This window comes from Chiloscyllium punctatum, chromosome 41 (assembly GCF_047496795.1).
Source record: "Chiloscyllium punctatum isolate Juve2018m chromosome 41, sChiPun1.3, whole genome shotgun sequence".
Classification (NCBI taxonomy): domain Eukaryota; kingdom Metazoa; phylum Chordata; class Chondrichthyes; order Orectolobiformes; family Hemiscylliidae; genus Chiloscyllium; species Chiloscyllium punctatum.
Genome location: NC_092779.1, coordinates 20,898,318 through 20,920,811, shown reverse-complemented (window position 1 = coordinate 20,920,811; position 22,494 = coordinate 20,898,318). Strand labels below are relative to the sequence as shown.

General features: G+C 39.3%; 1 protein-coding gene across 5 annotated transcripts in view; it reads right to left on the bottom strand.

Annotated features, from left to right (window-relative positions):
• Positions 1 to 22,494, bottom strand: part of exoc2 (exocyst complex component 2) — a 308,570-nt gene that overhangs the window by 214,358 nt on the left and 71,718 nt on the right. For all 5 annotated transcript variants that reach the window (XM_072560529.1, XM_072560533.1, XM_072560532.1 and 2 more), the window contains one exon: positions 4,960 to 5,073. In XM_072560529.1, coding sequence (XP_072416630.1) covers positions 4,960 to 5,073 — 114 coding nt within the window. The remainder of the gene's footprint in view (positions 1 to 4,959; positions 5,074 to 22,494) is intronic.

Genomic DNA, 22,494 nt, shown 5'->3' with positions numbered 1-22,494 from the left:
CTTACTACAAGTTTCAGGCAGGAAAGTAATTTTAAGCACAAATCAATTTCCTTTAGTGGAGAAAACAGACAAAAGTTAACCAAAATAGCAGAATTCTCAAAGTTTACTTAACCCAGGTACAGGGAATGATAAAGTACAGCTTTTAAAAAGGTTGTGGCTCAACCTATGATTTTTTTTCCCCCACTGCTTGCAAACCTCATTCCCAATTACACAAGATTTTCAGAGAAAAGTCTTGTAGTCAGCATTATTCAGTTTGATATTTTTTTCCATGGATTTGGAATTATGGCTCCATGACCTCAAGAACTTGAGAATTTGAATCTTCAGGACAGTTTCTAAAAGGGAAGTTGATATTTCGGACAATAAGCACTTCCTCAGGAGTAAGACAAAATGATGCACCACCTAATTTTGGCTGCCAACAAGAATAACCCGCCTTCACTTTTGTATGAAAATGAAAATTTAAACCATTGCTAAATCTTTAATTCCACAAAATTATTTAAGACAATGAAAAGATGGCTTCTGTAATAAGATTGTTTAATCATATACGATTAGGTAAGAGACAAAGAATTCCATTATAAAGACATCCATTTTATTCCTCAGTCAGGAAGATTTCACTGAATGTTAGCTGACAAATGTTTGTCCCTGTAATCAATACATCATAGAAAGGCTCCATGCATGTGCAATGTGATTTAGCTTGCAGGTAGCACCAATGGAATACAGTTTCCATAATAGGTAACACAATATAATGCAATTGTCTGGAAATGTGCATATGAAAGTGACAAAAAAGGTGAAATTTGGAAGTCTGCAGGTGGTCCTACTGACCTGCTGAAATAACTCACCAAGTTAGGAATCAGAAAAACATTATGGTTAGAACAGCATAAAGGGACAAAAAAAAAATAGTGATTCTAAATTCATTGGTCTGTAATAGGACCACTGGGCAACAAAACTGGTATGTCCACGACAAAAATGGATGGTTATCATCGCTACTGTATTATGTTAACAAGTGCACAAGGAAAAGCCAAGGGTCAAGTAAGGAATTTGAGTTGCTCATCCATGGAGCAGGGTGCTTGGACAAAATTACAATACAACTGGTTATTGGTTACTCACAAACAATTACAGATTTTAAAAATAGCAAGAATTAAAAATATACTTTGTTTTTCATTTATTAAGTAAGCCTCCCATGGTACAAAAGCATGAATTTCTTATTTCACAAACAACTGAAATATTCAAGTTAAGTCAAGTCAAAATTGGTTAATTAATCCTTTGAGGACTAAAGCATTTTTTTAAACAAAATAATATTTTTAAAAACACAATTTTCAGTCCAGCTTTATACACAGCAAAAGTAAGTGAATTCAATATCCCACAATGAGAAAATTATATGTAAGTGAATAATTACTTTTTAGACCTTTCTAAATATAAAAGAATTAGAGTGTAAGAAATGTAGTTTAAAGAATTTTGGACACAATTTCTATAATTCCAGGAACAAAATAGTGGGAAAAATATCCGACACTATTCAAGTACCAAAAGCATTGGGGGGTGGGGGAGTTTAGTAGAGAAAATATATCTTTTGATTCATTGAGGGAAAATGGGTACATTTGCCCTTGACACAGTTGTGGTGAACTGTCTTCTTGAACCATTGTAACCCACTGGGTGGAGGTACACCCAAAATGACTTCCATTACATACACTGCATGGACTGTAGCATTTCAAGAAGGCAGCTCAGTGCCAACATCTCAACAGGAATTAGGATGGGTAATAAATGCTGGCCTGACCAGTGATGCCCACATCCTATGAATGTTTCATAGGACAAGATAATCCAGCAATAGTGGACAAGATAATCCAGCAAATATAATTTATGTGGATTGTCAAAAAGGCATGTTAGGTTAGTTAGGAGTCCTAGAGGTTGCCAATAATTGCCAGCTTGTACAGCTGGGCTGGCAATTGAAGAAGCAAAGGCAATAGTAAATGGAAAGTGTCCAGTTCCCTGAACTCTACTTCGGAAACCCAGCTATTTACAAGATTTATAAGACATGGAACAAGACATACACGGCAATTTTATTAAATTTGCATGTGATCTGCAATCAGGTACAAAACAGAAAGGATGTCGGTTTGCTTGCTGAGCTGGAAGGTTCATTTTCAGATGTTTCGTCACCAAACTAGATAACATCTTCAGTGAGCCTCTGGACGAAGCACTGATGTTTCCTGCTTTCTATGTATATAATTGGGTTTCTTTGGGTTGGTGATGTCATTTCCTACAGTGATGCCATTTCCTGTTCTTTATCAATGACAATGAACACAGTCTGCCGATTTCTCAGCAACAAACTCAAACTGACAAAACACATCCAGAAACCTTAGCCGCTCTGCCCTACATCAAAGGCATCTGAGAAATGACTGCTAAACTACTCAGACCCCTTGGCATCATGGTAGCCCACAAACCCACCAACACACTAAAAAAAGCAACTAATAGATTTGAAAGACCCTATACAGACAAGTAAAACTAATTTCATTTACAAAATACCGTGAAAGAACTGTGACAAATACTACACTGGACAAACAGGCAGAAAGCTAGCCACCAGGATACATGAACATCAACTAACCACAAAACAACATGACCTTCTCTTACTAGTATCCTTACATAAAGATAAGGAAGGACACCACTTCGACTGGGACAACACATCCATCCTAGGACAAGCCAAACAGAGACACGCACGAGAATTCCTAGAAGCGTGGCATTCCATCTGGAACTCTATCAACAAACACACTGACTTGGAGCCCATTTACCACGCCCTGAGAAAAAGAACAGGAAATGACATCACCATAGGAAATGACATCCCCACCGGAAATGACTTCACCAACCCAAAGAAACACAAACATATAAATAGAAAGCAGGAAACATCAGCAGTGCTTCGTCCAGAGTCCCACTGAAGAGGTTACCTAGTATGGTGATGACATGTTTGAAAATGAACCTTCCAGTTCATCGAGCAAACCTATGTCCAAAACTTCAACCTGAACAACAAATCTTCTCAAAACTCACTAAAACAGAAAGGAGTTTGATTATTTTCAAAGAAACTGGACAAAATACACAGATTGAGATATGACAGATGAATGTTCACGTAGTGACCTGTCAGAAATTTCAGGGGAAAATGATTTGGAGCTGACAGTGTTGTACAGAGGGATATAAAGTTAAAAATCTCTCAGCACCAGGTTATAGTCCAACAGGTTTGTTTGTTTCAGAGCACTGCTCCTTTATCAGGTGGTTGTGGAGTACAAGATCATATGTAAATCCCAGAACTTTTTTTTTTTAAAAGTGACATTCTCAAGTGAACTTCAACAATAGGTGCTGTGTAGGCCCAGATAATGCATTGAAGGTGTGCCAGGCTGTTGATGCCCCAAATGTTCAGACTGATTCTGTTTCTAAAAAGGGGATTTACAGAATCTTACATGGATTTATGTAGTTTTTGAGCAAAATAAAATATAATTCTACTAGTACAAATTCACCCCATAAATTTATATATGTATGTGTCTGCCTGCCTTTTGTTTGGAAAGAGAGGGCGAGACAGAGACAGAGGGCGAGACAGAGACAGAGGGCGAGACAGAGACAGAGGGCGAGACAGAGACAGAGGGCGAGACAGAGACAGAGGGCGAGACAGAGACAGAGGGCGAGACAGAGACAGAGGGCGAGACAGAGACAGAGGGCGAGACAGAGACAGAGGGCGAGACAGAGACAGAGGGCGAGACAGAGACAGAGGGCGAGACAGAGACAGAGGGCGAGACAGAGACAGAGGGCGAGACAGAGACAGACACAGACAGAGACACGCAGTGGGGTCACCTGCAGTGAGACGTGAACCCAAGGTCCTCATTGAGGCCAGCCCCACGGGTACCAAACTTGTCTACCAGCCCCTGCTCTGCCATTTTGCATTGTTGCCTGTCCCATAGTCCGCCTTGGAAGACAGTCACCCAAAGATCAGAGGTCAAATGTCCTGGACCACTGAAGTGTTCTCTGACTGGGGAACGCTCCTGTCTGTTGATTGTTGTGCGGTGTCCATTCACCTGTTGCCATAGCCTCTGCTTGGTCGCGCCAATGTACCATGCCTCAGGGCATCCTTGCCTGCAGCGTATGAGATAGACAACATTGGCCAAATCACATGAGTACCTGCTGCGTACATGCTGGGTAGTATCCCCACGTGTCATGGTATCCTTGTCAACACTGACACACCTTGCAGCGTCTGTCGTGGCAAGGTTGTATGGTATTGTCCTGAAAGCCGGACAGTTTGCTGTTTGATGTTTGGTGGTTATTTAAAAACGAGAAGTGGAGGTGTGGAGAAGGTCTTGGCAAGGTGCTCATCCTCATTGATAATATGTTGCAGGCTGCGAAGGACATGTGTAGTTTTTCCGCTTCTGAGAATTACTGGACAATGAAGAGTACCCTGTCGGTTGCAGCTCGTGTGTCTTCTGAGGAGGTTATCACAGTTTCTTGCTGTGGCATGTTGGAACTGGCAGTCAATGAGTTGACATCGTACCCTATTCATATGAGGGCATCTTTGAATACTGCCAAGTGCCTATCACGTTCCTACTCACCTGAACAGATCCTGTTAATGCACAGGGCTCATCCATAGGGGATAGCTGTTTTAATATGATGAATGGAAGCTGGAGAAGTGTAGCATTGTGAGGTTATCCATAGGTTTGGTGTCAGGGCAATGCTATTTGTCTTTAAGGAAATAAAGGTGAGCTTTCCAAAAGTTGGCTTTGACCAATCCATCAAGCTTAGTACAGTGTTGCATAGGGAGCACCTCACTTGTATACCAGGAGCTGTAATCTCATCCCCACCAGTCAAATGTAAAAGCAGTTAAACAGATTTGTTTTGAAAACGGCAATTTTTTTTAATTCAATAAACATTTAAAAAGTTGACTTCTCCAACATCAGAGATTCAAAACACACATTCCAATGGTGCCTTTTAACTAACCTCGTAGCAGAATGATTTTCTATCAGATACCAGGTGGCAGAAAACTTTTCACTGGTAAAATCACCACTCATACCCTGAAATAGTCCTTCCAGGTCCTTCTGAAGAATTCTGCCTCTGCAAAAGGAATTAAAATTCAATATTTATAGGAGTTCACAGCTGGCCTGTTAAACCTACAATAGAGTAAATTTATAAACGTAGCATTCCTAAAAGAGACAAGTTTTTAAACCATCTTGTCAACTATTTAAATTAACAGGTTATGGTCACTTCAGCTCCAAAACAAGCCTTGCAATCATTACTTTAAAAATGATTTTGTAAAGGTTTGGTATTTTCAGTCAGAATTCTCAACTAAATCTGTCATGTCAGAAGCATTTCACAGTTATCTATTAATGCAATTAGATAATTAAGTCAATTTTTTTGCTGAGTATACTTTAAATTATATTCAACTTTAATTTCCTTTTCAAACTGAATTGTTTCTTTAAATAATACTTTAAAAATGGGCTCAGATTTTCTTGTTCATAGTGGAAGAATGGTTCTGAACACTCATTAAAATTACTCAAACACAACAATGGGCATTTGCATTATAACTTTCAATAGTTAGCAAGCCAAAAGTCCGGACCTCTGCAGAGGTCTGGTGCCCATATGGTCAGAGCAACAATGGAATGCCTCCTTAAGTATCCTTACGGATTGGCTTCTTGACAGCACTACTTACTAAAAGGTTGAAATTATTAAGTTAGAAAAGCTTTTTAAGTAAAGAAAGATAGGCAGAAAAGAACAAAACCGTATGAAAAGAAACAGGAATATGCTGATCGATCAAGCCTGCTCTGCCATTCAATAGGACCATGGTTGGTCTAACACACCTCATATCCACTCTCCTGTTCTTTATCCACAGAACAAAAGATTAGCATATGTACTGTATACTGTATAGGATAAGGAATGAAATTAGGGCAAAATAAACAGGTCAGGGAGTGGTCAATATATATATTAAAAAAAAGAGGCAGACTAGACTGCACAATCAATCCACGAGATATGGGAAACTGCATGGATGAAAGCAACGCCTGATGTATGCCTTGCAGGAATTAATAAATTGACACACCAGGATCAGTGTTAAACAGGTGACTGCAAGTTGACAAGATTAGAGCTGAGTAATGCATATGTGATTTAAGATGCAGGTAAGGACTAAGCCCTTGCGACTTTTCAGAGTAATCTTAGGCTGCCCAAACCTCGCTCTCTCTAAACATACTTCAATAAATGGTCATAACTTGTACCTGAATCTTTTGGTAGTTTGTTAAGTTACAACAAAAATATTCAGCACTAAGATTCATTTAGATTTGAGTAAACAAGACAAATGTTCTTTGGTTTGTTTATTGAGTATTTAGTGGCTAGACAATGCAAGTTTGTAACCATTTATACAGGTGAATTCCAAGCCTCTCAATGAGGTACTGTTACACAGCAGTTTACAGAAGTGCAGAAAATACTCAAAGCAACCCTTTGATTTCTAGGTCATGGTCTCCCACTATTTGTGCCACAATAACTGGACGAGTGTGTATTTATAGATTGGAACGTTGATAGAAACAACACAAAACATTGAAATGTTATTTGCCTATCATCCACCAACAGAGTTTCTGGCATCTTACAAAAAAAAGGAAGTTAATACAAATCATAATAAGGCTAGGAGTAGAATAAAACTGGGTCATAACATAAGGTAACCAGCTCCTGGAACACAGCATATAAGAGATGTACATAACTGCTACACAAACACTCAAGTATTTATATTGTTTCAAATCTCAGTATTTGAACTTTCTCTAAAAGGCAGTTATGCAACATATATAAAAGGATAATATTTGGAAATAATATTCCAAAAACAATGCTTCATCATTTCAGAATTTTTCTCAGCTTTGAATTTAAGAAAAAGAGCCCTAAGACCTTAGAAGTTTACATTAGCTCTGACATAGCTGCCTGATTTGTAATTTGACTGTCAGCATAGATAACTCTAGATCTGTTAAAGCCATCTCCCAGGCCACAGCTGAGAAATTTTGTGACATATAAATGGATTTTTCAAAACCTTAAAAAGAAAACATGCTATCCAAATGCAGAATTTATAAAAGTGATGATGGCTAGAGTGGCATGCGTTAATAACATGTCATTGCCCAAAGATAAACTTGACTCAAGCACCAGAAACTATCCCAAATAAAGTCACTCGAGTTCACTTTTTCCATTATATTACCCACTGTTATTTGATTGTGGGATTGATTAAGTGCCAAGGAAACAATTTCTTAACTCTGACTGCATCATGTTAAATTTTCTCCAGAAATGAATCCAACCATCCAAGATTTGAGTATTACAAGTATTCACACTAAATGGCACACAGGAAAAGGTACATGACTAATCTATTCCAGTCCTTTTGTTTTTAAGATTGTACCATTTGACTGAAAATCCAATTAACAATACTGAAAGGCTGAAGAGTAAAATTTTCAATAAATTCAATTAAAAAAAAATCACTTTGCTTGTCACTTAAGCAAGCTGTAATTTTGATGTGATTTGAATTGAAGTGTTAAGATGAAATACTGCACAGTACCCACCATGAGGTGGCAGTGTGTATTCAAATTTGTTTTGCCAATACAATAATAAATAGATTAAGCAGAAATCCTTCATCAAAAATGTTGTAGATGGAGATCTTGCTTGGTGGGACTGGATATATTTTGTATGTTGAAATCCCATTTTAGAGCATACAATATACAGTTCTATTATTAGTCAGTGTAAAATTGCATGCGCTTATGAAGACCTAACAGAATAAGCTACATTCTGCGAAGAACATTCAAACTAAATCAGTACATAGATTGATAGATCAGTTTGCGTGTCAGAAATAAAATATATATTTTTACATATAAAAACAGAAATAAATAACATCTTACTTCTTTGGGAGCAACATTTTTAAATGACGGCTTGAAGCTATCTCAAAATGAAAATGTAGCTGATTTTACTTATTTTGCATTACTAAACAGTGGGTTTATATGAACATTGTCATTGCATTCACACTGGCAGTCTTCCATCTCATAAGACAAAGGTTTGTGTGTGGTGGCCACGTTTGTTAGTATTTGTTGCAAAGCAAGACAAATGGGCTTAGAAGTTCACTGGGCTTATTTTTAGAGGCTCCTTTCTTGACGAACTGAAGTGTTCATTTCTGCTGGTCTCCATATGACCATAAGACAGAGGAGCAGAAATTAGGCCATTTAGCCCATCAAGTCTGCTCTGCCATTCAATCATGGCTGTTATATTTCTCAATCCCATTCTCCTGCTTTCTCCCCATAACCTTTGATTCTCAGTTTTAAATGATCTGGTCTCCATAGCCTTCTGTGGCAATGAATTCCAGACATTCACCACTCTCTGGCTGTTCTCCTTATCTCCGTTCTAAAAGGTCTTCCCTTTATTCAAAGGCTGTGCCCTCGGGCCCTAGTCTCGTTTACTAATGGAAACATCTCCCCAACATCCACTCTGTCCAGGCCATTCAGTATTCTGTATGTTTCAATTAGATCTCCTCTCGTCCTTCTAAACTCCATCATGTACATACCCAGAGTTCTCAAATGTTCCTCAAATGTTAAGCTTTTCATTCCTGGGACCATTCTCATGAACCTGTTCTGAACACTCCGCAGGGCCAGTACATCCTTCCTGAGAAGGGCTCAAAACTGTACATCAGACTTCTGAATTTACTCCCCATTTAGAAAATAGTTCACGCCTCGATTCTTTGTAACTAAGTACATGACCTCATACTTTTCCATGTTGTCCTCCATCTGCCACTTCCTGCCTGCCCCTCTTCCTATCTTTGTATTGTCTGCAAACTTAGTCAGAATACCCTCAGTTCCTTCATCTAGATTGTTAATGTATAAAGTGAAAAGTTATTGTCCCAACGCTAAGCCTTGCAGAACACCACTTGTCAGCAGCTGCCATCCTGAGAAGGACTCTTAACGCTACTCTCTGCTTTCTGCCAGACAGCAAAGCTTCTATCCATGCTAGCAACTTGCCTCTAACACCTTGGGTCCTTATCTTACTCAGTAGCGTCTCGTGCAGCACCTTGCCAAAAGGTTTTCTTGAAGTCCAGGTAGATAACATCCATTGGCTCTCCTTGGTCTAACCTGCTCATTACTTCCTCAAAGGAATTCTAGCAGATTTGTCAGGCATGACATCTCTTTGATGGAACCATGCTGACTTTGTCTATTTTACCATACACTTCCAAGTAATCAGAAATCTCATCCTTCACAATGGATTCCAGGAGCTTACTCACAGCCGAAGTTAGGCTAACTGGTCAGTAATTTTCCATCTTTTGCCTTACTTGCTTTTTAAACAGGGATGTCATGTTAGTGATTTGCCAATCCTGTGGGTCCCTTCCAGATTCTAGCGATTCCTGAAAGTTCACTACTAACGCCTCCACTATTTCTTCAGCTATCTCCCTTAGAACTCTGGAATGTAGTCCATTTGGTCCAGGTGATTAATCCACATTCAGTCTTTCTAACATCTTCTCCTTGGTGACAGCCCCCTCGCTCTCTTGAATTTTTGGGAGAATACTCATGTCTTCCACCATAAAGATTGGCACAAAGTAATTATTCCAATCCTCAGCCATTCCTTGTTCCCCACTAATCTCTCTCCAGCGGGCCAATGTCCACTTTGCCTTTCTTTTGCCCTTTATATATATATATATAGAAACAAACTCTTATAGTCTTGCTTTATATTACTGGTTAGCTTACAATCCTATTTAATCTTCTCCCTCCTTATTTCTTTTTTTGTTGCCCTCTGTTGGTCCTTGTAAACGTCCCAATCCTCTGGTTTCCCACTGCCCTTTGCCACATTATATACTTTCTCTTTTGCTTTTACGCTATCCCTGACTCCCCTAGTCAGCCGTGGTTGCCTCATCCTGCCTGTACCATGCTTCTTTTTCCATGGGATGAATCTCTGCTGTCTTCTGAATTACTCCCAGAAACACCAGCCATTACTGTGCCACTGTTGTTCCTGCAAGGTTCCTCTCCCAGTCAATTCTACCCAGCTCCTCCCTCATGCCTCTGTAGTTGCCTTTATTCAGGTAAAATACCATTGCCTCTGATTCTATCTTCTCCCGCTCAAATAGCATAGTAAATCCAATCATATTATGATCACTGCCTCCTAAGGTTTCCTTCACCTTAAGCTCCCTTATCAAGTCTGCCTCATTGCACAACAGTAAATCCAGTATTGCCTATTCCCTAGTGGGCTCCACCAGAGGCTGCTCCAAAAAGCCATTTCGTAGACATTCCACAAATTCCTTTTCTTGCAATGCACTGCCAACCTGATTTTCCCAGTCCACATACATATTGAATTCCACCATGATCACTGTAACTTTGTCTTTCCTCCACATCTTTTCTGTCTCTGGTGTATCATGCACCCCAGCTCCAGACTACTGTTTGGAGGCCTGTCCATAACTCTAGCTATGGTTTTCTTTTAACTTTGCAGTTCCACAAGTCTACCCCCACAGATTCGACACCATCTGACCCTACTTTGTTTCTTACTATTGATTTAATTTCATTTCATGTCTCTTCAAATACTTTTTTAAAAGTCTTCTTCCAGAGATCTTGGCCGTTGGAGGCTGTCACCTAGTTGTCATTGCCAGTATCGATTATTTTTATATCTCTTTTCCAGGTGGAGGTATGCCCACCCAGATGATCATCTTTCTAATGAAAGTCTTTGGGTATAGGGTCAACTACCATCCAATGAGAGTTGCTGAGCCATGAACATCAAAAGATTAGCAAAGAGTCGACTCAGAGAATTAGTACGTCCAAGATATCCAAGTTGGTGACCTTGTCCTTCCAAGAGATCCTAGAATCCCTACATTGTGGAAACAGGCTCTTTGACCCAAACGATCTACACTAATCCTCTGAAGAGAAACCCATCCAAACCCATTCCTTGATGCTATTACTCTACATTTACTCCTGAATAATGCACCTAATCTTCACATCCCTGAACACACTGGGCAATTTAGCATGGCCAATCACTTAAATCGGCACATTTTTGGACTGTGGGAGGAAACCACGCAGACATGGGGAGAAGCTGCAACCTCCACACAGACAGTCGCCAGAGGCTAGAATCGAACGCAGGTCCCTGGCGCTGTGAAGCAGTTGTGCTAACCATGGAGCCACCCTGCCACCCTGAGAGTTGCCAAGTATACCTTAGGCAATGAAGATTGAAACTACTCAGCCATTTGTTTACCAAGCACATGTTGTCCAAATCTCACCCCTGCTGAAGAGGGCAATGGAAGATGCAGGTTATGTAGATGTGTAGGTTGTGGTCTCAGTCAGGTTACTATATTTGTAAGCATCAAGTGACAGACTATTAGTGATCAGTGAAGCTTTCAACAACCTTCATCATCATCATCGCATTGTCAATGATGGTAGATGACGGTCTGGCAACATCTTAGGCCATGACATTTGCCTTCCCAGCGCCAATAATCAAATCAAACCCCTCACTGGAATAAGACTCTGTCCATGAGCCACCTAAAGTATTCATTGGTTTGAAACAGTAGTGTGGCATTATCAATGGACAGCAACTTTCTGACAAAAACTGAATGCAGGATGATTAAAGAAATTGAGGATTTGGTTAAGAAAAAGAAGGAAGCATATGTCAGGTATGGACAGGATAGATCGGGGGAATCCTTAGAAGAGTAGAAATGCAGTAGGAGTACACTTAACAGAGAAAGGAAAGCAAAAAGGGGACATGAGATAGCTTTGGCAAATAGAATTAAGGAGAATCTAAAGAGTTTTTACAAATACATTATGGACAAAAGAACCAGGAAGAGAATAGGGCCCCTGAAAGATCAGCATGGCAGCCTGTGTGTGGAGCCGCAGGCGATGGGAGAGAAACTAAACGAGTATTTTGCATCAGCGTTTACTATGGAAAAGGACATGGAGGATATAGAATGTAGGGAAATTGATGATGACATCTTGAAAAATGTCCATGTTACAGAAGAGGAAGTGCTGGATGTCTTCAAAATGCATCAAGGTGGATAAATTTCCAGGACCTGATCAGGTGTACCCAAGAACTCTATGGGAAGCTAGGGAAGTCATTTGTATCATCGAGATATTTGTATCATTGATAGTCACACGTGATATGTCAGAAGACTGGAGGTTGGCTAACATGGTGCCACTGTATAAGAAAGGTAGTAAGGACAAACCAGGGAACTATAGACCAGTGAGCCTGATGTCGGTGGTGGGCAAGTTGTTGGAGGGAATCCGGAGGGACAGGATTTACAGTATTTGGAAAGACAAGGACTGATTAGGGATAGTCAACTTGGTTTTGTGCATGGGAAATCATGTGCACAAACTTGATTGAGTTTTTTCAAGAGTAACAAAAAGGAATAAAGAGGGCAGAGCAGTAGATGTGATCTATATGCACTTCAGTAAGGCGTTCGGCAAAATTCCCCATGGGAGACTGATGAGCATGGAATACAGGGAGAACTAGCCATTTGGATACAAAACTGGCTCAAAGTAGAAGACAGGGAATGGTGGTGGAGGGTTGTTTTTCAGACTGGAGGCCTGTGACCAGTGGAGTGCCACGAGGATCGGTGCTGGGTCCTTTACTTTTTGTCATTTACATTAATGATTTGGATGCGAGTATAAGAGGTACAGTTAGTAAGTTTGCAGATGACACTAAAATTGGAGGTGTAGTGGACAGCGAAGAAGGTTACCTCAGATTACAAAGGCATCTTGATCAGATTGGCCAATACATTGAGGAATTGAAAGTGGAGTTTAATTTAGATAAAATGTGAGGTGCTGCATTTTGGGAAAGCAAATCTTAGCAGGACTTATACACTTAATGATAATGTCCTAGGGAATGTTGCTGAACAAAAAGACCTTGGCGTGCAAGTTCATAGCTCCTTGAAAGTGGAGTTGCAGGTAGAAAGGAGAGTGAAGGTGGTGTTTGGTATGCTTTCCTTTATTGGTCAGAGCATCGAGTACAGGGGTTGGGAGGTCATGTTGCGGCTGTACAGGACATTGGTTAGGCCACTGTTGGAATACTGCGTTCAATTTTGGTCTCCTTCCTACCAGAAAGATGTTGTGGAACTTGAAATGGTTCAGCAAAGATTTACAAGGATGTCGCCAGGGTTGGAGGATTTGAGCTATAGGGAGAGGCTGAACAGGCTGGGGTTGTTTTCCCTGGAGCATCGGAGGCTGAGGGGTGACCTTATAGAGGTTTACAAAATTATTAGGGGCATATTAGAGTAAATAGACAAAGCATTTTCCCTGGGGTGGGGGAGTCCAGACTAGAGGGCATAGGTTTAGGGTGAGGGGGGAAAGATATAAGAGACCTAAGGGGCAATTTTTCATGCTGAGGGTGGTATGTCTATGAAATGAGCTGCCAGAGAAAGTGAAGGCATCTGGATGGGTGTATAAATAGGAAGGGTTTGGAGGGATATGGGCCGGGTGCTAGCAGGTAGGACTAGATTGGGTTAGGATATCTGGTTGGCATGGATGAGTTGGACCAAAGGGTCTGTTTCGGTGCTGTACATCTCTATGACTCTATGGTGGACTTTGTCTTGCATTTTGGTTGAGCAAGGCTGAACAGCCTTATTAGGTCTGTATCTAGATAGACTCACTGTTGATCACCTGAGGCATATGATAGCAACAAAATGTACACCAATACTCTGCAAAAGAACACAATCTCAAAAGGAAACTGCATTTCACACTTCCTGTTAGAACAATCCGCTTCCACTCTTGCGACACTCAAAATCAGCACCATATTTTCACAAGGCAAATACAGAAAAATTATAATCATACTCTGGAATTGTCACAGTAAATACTTTCAGCTAGTGCTACAAGAGGAAGTCTATCAAATGTTAACATTTACCGCATGTGTTACAAATCATGGATAATTTAATTATTATAAAATTTTAAATCCATTGAAAAGTGATTGTACTCAGCATTGTAATTCTAGTAAGAGATATTTAAACCAAAATTAGTGATCGATACAGAACACAAACAACAGCACAGCCAAAGTGACATATTTTCTGGATGAAAGCAAAGAATACCAGTATATTGAAAATGAAGGTAGCAAATTAGTTTAGCAGTAGCCTGAGGTTGCATTTCAGATAACCCTCAAACAGAACAAGTTTCACAAAAAATGAATGTGTATTTAAGGTTGGAATCAGCATGTAAAATATAAAGCCAATTTGGACTTTTAAATAAAAATAAAACTTTACTAATGAAATGCCAGAAATACCAGTAAAAGTTCAATGAGCCAGCTAACTTCTTAGGCTATTGCTTACTGCACCATGGCATTGTGAATCTGTGAGTCACTAACATTTAAATAAATGCATTCACTGCAATCATTATTATACTGTGATCTTTGAAGTTCATAGACTACAACTTGTAATGAAACTGACAATGTCTTGAGTGAATATGGTTGCTTTTGGCTGGAAACAGGCTTTGTGTGACCACTATTACATAAACATTCGTCATTTGTTTTACTTATAAAGTGCATTCATTGGCACGCAACTTTCTGTAAATTTAGTCGAAGAATTATGGCAATATACTAACTGGTAAATGGGAATGCAGTACTAAGGTAGAAGGGAAAACACATTATGATCTTTGGTGCAATGACAAACAATTTGCTTTGAGAGAAAAATCTGATATCTGACAAGTTGCCATGTTATCTTCAAACACAAATAATTTTAACATCTGAATAGTGCTCATAAGGACTACTTTTCATTACTGCACACAGAGGAACACATCAGAACGAGTTAATAGCACAATAAACCATTGAGTCAATTGAACCAATAACTTGTATTTACATAACATCTTTAACAGAATAAAACATTCTAAAGATACTTTGAAAATTTTAAGATAAAATACAACGAGTCACTCAAGGAAATATTAAAGCAAACATTGATCAAAAAGATCAGTCTTGATTTGTGACAAAAAAAAAGACACTGAGGTTGAGAGCTTCGGAGAATGTATTCCAGCACCTAGAGCACAGATGCTGATTCTACAGCTGCCAACAGTGAAGCAATTAAAATTGGAGATCCTCAGGGAGTCAACGCTAGAGAAATGCAAGAGACTGTGGAATTGAAAGAGATTACAGATAAATGGAGAGGGTGAGGTTATTGAAAGACTTGAAAGTAAGGTTGAGAACTTTGAAATCAAGGCACTGCTCTAGAGCCAATGTACACAGTTGAACACAGAAATGATGTGTGAACGGGATTTGGTACAAGTTAGGACACGGCAGTGGTGTTTCAAAAGACATCTCGTTTATACAGCATAAGAGGTCGCAGAGCTTTGAAAGACATTATTATGGGAGCATTGAATACTGCAGGCCAGCAAACAGTGCATTTGAACAGTCAAGATTAAAGGTAAAATTAAAATGACAACTAGGAAATAGAGCTAGTGGCTGGAATAAAAACAACGTGCAGGATTTTCACAGACTCAACATAATTCCAGAGCCATTTAGAATTGGTGGTTGTGGGGCGAACAAATTTGAGATTCTCACCCATTAGATGTCAGAGGAGAAGGAGCCATTCAGCCTATTCCACCATTCAATGAGATCATGGCCAACCTTCCCTCTGATTTTTCCTACCCATGTGCAGATCTCTGACTCACTGCACAACTGTCACTTCGGAAACCAGAAGTCAACATGTCTGCACGTGCAAATCCTCCAAGCAGCTTAGAGACAACAGTGATCATGACTGATCTGATAATCCTCAACTCCACTTGCCTTTTTTCCTCTTAATCATGGATTCGCTTATTGAACAAAAATCTCAGTTTTGAATGTACTTCACCCAGCCTCCATGGTAAAGAATTCCATTGGTGTACTGCCCCCAGAGAAGAAATACCTCATTATCTCTGCCTTAACTGGGTGACACCTGAATGAGATTACACCGTCTGGTGCTGGACTATCCCACAAGGTGAAAGAACCTCTCTGCATCTATTCTGTCACATACCCTAAGAATCTTCTGTGTTTCCTTTCATTCTTCTAAACTCCAAAGAGTAGTCTCAATCTACTCAACCTCTCCTTATAAGAGGATCCCTCTATACTCAGGATCAACCTAGTGAATAAACTCTGGGCTTCTTCCAATGCCAGTATATCCAATACTGTTCACAACATTCCAGGCGTGGTTTAACTAGTGCCTTGTATAGTCTTAGTAACACATCCCCATTTCATCTCCTTTAATTTTTACTGGGATTGAATAAGGGCGCCAGTAGCAGGATGAAAACAGTCCGAACATGACAGGCTTCATCAAGGTGATTGGCATTTCCCAATCCCCACAATGCGTTTGCAATAGGTCAAGCTTCTCCAATGCTTTAAGGTTTACAGATCTCAGAAGTCACGATCATGTCTGGTTTATAAAATCTTTTGAAATCTAATTTCAAAGGTCACACGCATCTGAACCCATGCCTTCCATTCTTCTCCAATAACCAACCCTATTATATAAGCCAAATCATGCCCATTTCATGTCCATTCACAAGGTATAAGCTATATACAGAATCAATAAACCCTCCATTAACAGCACCATGTGTGAAACTACTCCGAAAAACATTTGCATTCATTCATTTTTTAAAATCTGCTCATTGGATGATTGGCATCTTTTCATACCCAACGTGACATGGAGGGTGTGGGTGTTATTCGGGAATGGGGAGGACATGAGTATCGGAGTTGGGATGTCACATTGTGCACTACAGGACATTGGCGAGGCCACGTTTAGAATACTGCATACAATTCTGGTCACTCTTCTTTAGGCAAGATGTTGTTAAACTTGAGAGGGTGCAGAAAAGATTTACAAGGATGTTACTGGCACTGGAGAATTTGAGCTATAGAGAGAGGCTGAATAAGCAGAGACTTTTTTTTCCCCTGCAGCACCAAAGGCTGAGCAGTGACCATGATTATACAATCATGAGGGACATGGATAGGGTTAATAGCTAAGGTCTTTTTCCTAAGGTGAGGGTGTCCAAAACTAGACAGCATAGGTTTAAGGAGAGAGAAACACGATTTAAAAAGAACTAAGGGGTAACTTCCTCACACAGGAGGTGGTGGGTGTATGGAATGAGCTGCCAGAGGAAGTGGTGGAGGTGGGCACAATTACATTTAAAAGACACCTGGATGAATACATGAATAGGAAGGATTTAGAGGGATACAGGCCATATGCTGGCAGATGGGACTAGAACAGATTGGTCAGGGAGAGGAGTTGGACAAAATGGTCTGTTTCCCGTATGACTCTGAGTTGCTATTGCGTTGACGTAAGGGTCATAAAGGCAAGAGTATGGAGGGATAATTAATGAGACAAAGAGAGCTTTAAGAAGTAACTGAACACTATTGTTTTCTGGGATGTTGTCAGCCTGCTGTTGTGGCCAGTTTTGATCCTTTTCTTTGGGTGGTAGACCCAACACTATCTTACTCAACCTTCACATTGCAAAAACAAAAGCACATAAAGGGAGCATTTTATACTGAGCAGGTCTGCCAAGTCCGGAAAGACTCCAATTTGAGGTCCTCACTTGGATACTGAAAATCTAGTCATCTGTTATTTGTCTGTCCCAATATATATAATTGTAGAAAACTTATGAATTTAATACTCGGTTATAATAGTGTGAAAATTGAGAAACGGAAGAGTGACAGGGAAGATGATGGTAAGACAACAGAATATCAGCAGGTATTTTGGAGAAGACTGATGTATTCAGATGATGTGGCCAAAAGGTAACATGTAGATGAGAAATACAAAAGGGCCGAGGATAATGTTTTGGAGACAGCAGATTAACTACTGTGAAGAAGTGAGAAAAGAAGAAGTTGTAAGGATTATTCTCTGACTCTAACCAGGTAGTTAAAAGTGCAACTGGTCGATGTAACCATTTCCAGCAGGACAATGGTACAAGAAGAATGGAGTGACCAACCAAGTAAAAGGATGTAAACAAGTCGAGAAGGACAAAGAGGGTTAATTTACCTTTAACACAATCGTATCAAATGTCATTTGTGATGTTGATAAGAGTAATTTCCATGTTTTGCCATAGGTAGAAACCTGCTTGGTATAATGCAGCCATTCCAAATGGCTCAGTATTGTTCCTGCTGCTGAGGGTCAAAACCTTTGGAATGTACAATAAATGCAAGGTTCCAAATTGTATAATTCTGGCATATTGAGTGAGAACATAAATTACTCTCCTTGAACAAAAATAAAAGCCTTCACTTATTAGGTTTCAAATTAGGTTTTAAAGTTTTACTAACTTTTTTGTAGTATTATCCTCAATTAATCTTCTAAACTTGTCACTTACCTCTCTATTGCACTTTGCACATTTCTGATAAATACCTATAATATAGTTAGCCCTAATTTTAACCAACCAAATCGAACAGCAATGACATCAATGACCTGAATGAACATAACATGTCATAATCTATGTTTTCAATGCTGCTGGTTGAAGAATACAAGTTACAACAACAATAGGAACCTCTGAATAGCAATAGAACACAAACGATCGTCTGAATAGCAAACTGAGGCCAAGTTTAACATTCCCACTGCCCTGTGGCTGAACACTTAGACTCCCCCTTCCACTCCACCAAGGACATGCAGGTCCTGGGCCTCTCCATCACCTAACCACCAGATATCTGGAGGAAGAACATCTCATCTACCACCTTGGAGCGCTGCAACCACACAGGATTTCCTCATTTTCCCCTCCCCTAACTTCACCCCAGTCCAAAGCCTCCAACTTTACACCATTTATCGTCTTTCCTTTCTATCCGCTCCACCTTCCTCTCTGACCCATCACCTTCTCCCCCACCTTCATCTGCCTATTGCATTCCCAGCTACCTTCCCCCAGCCCCACCCGCTTCCATTTATCTGTCAGCTCTCCAGCCCATTTGCCTCATTCCTGATGAAGGGCTTCTGCCCAAAACGTCAATTCTCCTGCTCTTCAGATCATGCCTGACTTGCTGTGCTTTTTCAGCACTCCACTCTCGACAGTGAGGTTAGAGTCAGTCTGTATTCCAATCTTGAGTCAGACTGGTTCTATTTCCAAAGTAGGAATGTATAAAATGTCACATGGATTGACTGTCTGCATCAACTACATTTGTGTGCACATTTGAACAAAATAGAATGTATATGCAAATACAATTCTGCAAATGCAAATTCACTCTGTCGACTTATGTTTGTGTGTGTGTGCGTGTATCTGAGGGAGAGAGCGAGAGAAAAAAAATGTGGGAAAGTGAGAGTGTGTACATGTCTTTCAAACTCTCACACCCTCACCATCCCTCCAAAATGGAAATACAAGCAATCTGACTCAAGATGGAAATACAGACAGACTCCAACTTTACCCTTTAATGCACTAAGCTGACACGTTGCTCTTTTTTATATAAACCTTAAGTTACCTCGGGAATGTGACTTGAAAGAAGTTTGGGGATTTACATATTAATGAATTGAAACCTGCAATCCATTTTAAAAGATGAAAGACTTAACAGTAGTCTAGATTTGTCCATTATATCATATCAGTTGCATGACACAATGATTTTGTGCTATAAATTCTGTGTCTTATGATCCGGTTCCACTAGCTACCTGACGAAGGAACAGTGCTCCGAAACCTAGTGCTTCCAAATAAACCTGTTGGACTATAAACTAGTGTTGAGAGATTTTTTAAACTTTGTCCACTCCAGTCCATCACCGCCACCTTCTCATTATGGCCAAAGATATAGCCAACTCAGTCACACAATTTTCACATTTCCTGATTTGAATTTGAACCTGGCAACAGGTCAAGGGGTTCTCCAGGCATCTAGCAACATTACTATCATCAGTAGGTAAGTCAGAAGTTTATTGAAGAATTCAAAAAGTGAACAAGTAGGTAAAGTGTTACCAAAGGTAAAATTAGGATTCAAGCACACACATTAGATTCTGAAATATCTTAGAATATTTTAAAAAGATTAATTTGTAATATATTGCTCACAAGACAAAGCTTTTCACTGTGCCTCGGTACACGTGACAATAAATTCAATTCAATTCAATTCAATTCAATCTAATCTAAGAAACTTTCATCACTGGAAAAATGAGCATTATACAAAGACAAAATTAGTTTTCCACAGCCAGAAGGTTTTTTTTTAGTAGTTGTTATAGCAGTATGCAGAAATAGATCTTAAAAACATATTATGAAGTAACAGAGCAAGTTCTGTGATTTTCAAAGACTTCCAATCACTGAGATTGCAGCAAGATAGCGTGTGGAAGAAGAAACCACCAATAGCAACTGCTAGATTTCTGGATGTAACTGCACATGCATGGAAGTAAATTGCTGTCATGTTTCATAAGATAAGATGCTGAGAATGCTGATAGTTTCACTGTCATTACGAATATAAAATGCCTGCCATAAGCATTTAGGGAATGAAACATGGACAAACAGAAATAGAAAATGGATTGGGACAGCAATAATGAAAAGTAGATGCCATGTGAAAGCAAATTTACTTGAGATAGTTGTGTTCTCTCCCAAGTTTCTGGACTTTGACCAACATGTTTTCACGCTAATATCAAACTTAATGGACTTCCAACATGAAAGGTGTAACATCAACTTAAATTTAGCTCGAGTAAATTTACCAAAAGTAGCATTCAATGCCTGCTAAGAAGAGAAAACTACAAGTCTTCATAATGGCTGGTGAGACCAAATACTTCTAAATTTCTTACACATTAAAATATTATCTCCTCCATTTCAGATTTGATGAAGAAAAACAGAAAGGAACAGAAAAATTACAGAAAAGTGAAATACTTTAATCATGTCATTGACCTGAAACATGAATGCTATTTCTCCAGAACTGGAAAAGACCTTCCTTAAAAATGTAAAATTCATTCAGTATTACAATATTCCTGACTAAGTTATGATTTGATTTCATCCTGTGCATAATTTCAATATGTTTGAAGGTATAGCTGGTGTAATGAGAAAATGCAATATGATTTGAAAGCAAACAAGAACTTAAACTGCTGGAGAAACATAGCAGATTTGGCAGCACCTATGGAAAGACGACAGAGTTTTGGAGTCCAGTGATCCTTCTTCAAAACTTTGTCAGTGTCCTCCAGTTTTCTGAAGGGTCATTGGCCTCAGATTGTTAACTCAGATTTCTCTCCACAGATACTGCGAGACCCACTGTGTTTCTACAGTAATTTCTGTTTTTGTGTGTTTCAGATCTCCAACATCAACAGTTCTTTGTCTTATTTTATACAAAATTATTTCTCTGGTGACCATATCTTAAAGGTTACTGGTAGTTCATTTCATTCCTTCTCCAACAATTGTGAGTGGTTTATGCCTTACTGTAATTTTTAACTGGTCATGTAATCCAATATTATCTACAATTATTTGCATATGGTTACTGTGGAGATTAGTTTTGTCATGTAGTGCTGAGTATGTCTGGAGACTATTGTCTCACTGAACAGACATCTGTAATTTGCCAGCCAGTTTTCCACAATATCTCTGCTATAACAACTATCAAAATATTTGGGAAACTACAACTCTCGCATAATACTGACACAGTGTTAAAGATCACCCAACAATTTGTGGAATCTTTTCATTCATATTGACAAAACAAATAAATGGCCATCATTTATCAATATTGGTTAGATGATAGGACAATAATTTTAATAAGCAAACAGCCTTTTCTTGTACACTAATTACAAATTGATTGGTTAGTTTACAACTATTAGAAAATTTGAACAATTAATACCATTAATGTATTCAACTTTAGAGGACATGCTGAACAATATAAATCATTAGAAATTAAGAAATCACAAGAAATTGCATTGTAACAAAATATATTCCATAGTTATTTTAGATAAATGAAAATCTGTACTTTAATACAGAGAGAAAGAAACCTACACTGCTGTCTAACACAGCAGCAAATCTGCACAGCTACTGCCTTTGCTGTTTGACTTCAAGTATTTCTGGACATCGGAATGTGTCTAAGAAAAAAAATTAACAGCAAAAATCACAGCTGACCTTGGAGGAACCTGTGATGGACAGCTCACAGCATGGGAGCAGATAAGTGCACGGCCTTTAATTGTAACTTTTTTTTGTAAATCTACAACAGTAAGTAGAGTGAGCTCTTTTTGGTTATGTGTTTATTGAGATCGGTCTCTTGATTAAAATTTAAAAATATAAATCATAAGTAGTAAGCTCATCTGAAGCAGTGTTTTCTTACAGTAGTAAGTCTGTGCTATTTTCTATAGATGTTAAGGAGCAAAGATGGCCTTTAATTGAGAGATGTGCCCTTCCTGTCGGATGTGGGAGATTAGGGAGAGTTTCCATGTTACAGATAATTATGGCTGCGGTAAGTGTGTTTGGTTGCAAATCCTATCAGATCACATGGATCTGTTGGAGCGGCAGATATACACAATGAGGAATTTACAGAAACTAAGGGGTATGATGGATGGCAGGTACAGGAAGGGAGAAAAACTGCAAATACAATCAGGTAGATGGGTTACCTCCAGAAAAGGTAGGAGAGGGAGGCAAGTAGTGCAGGAGTCTCCTGTGGCTATACCAATCTCAATCAAGTAAGCTGTTCTGGAAAACTTAGGGG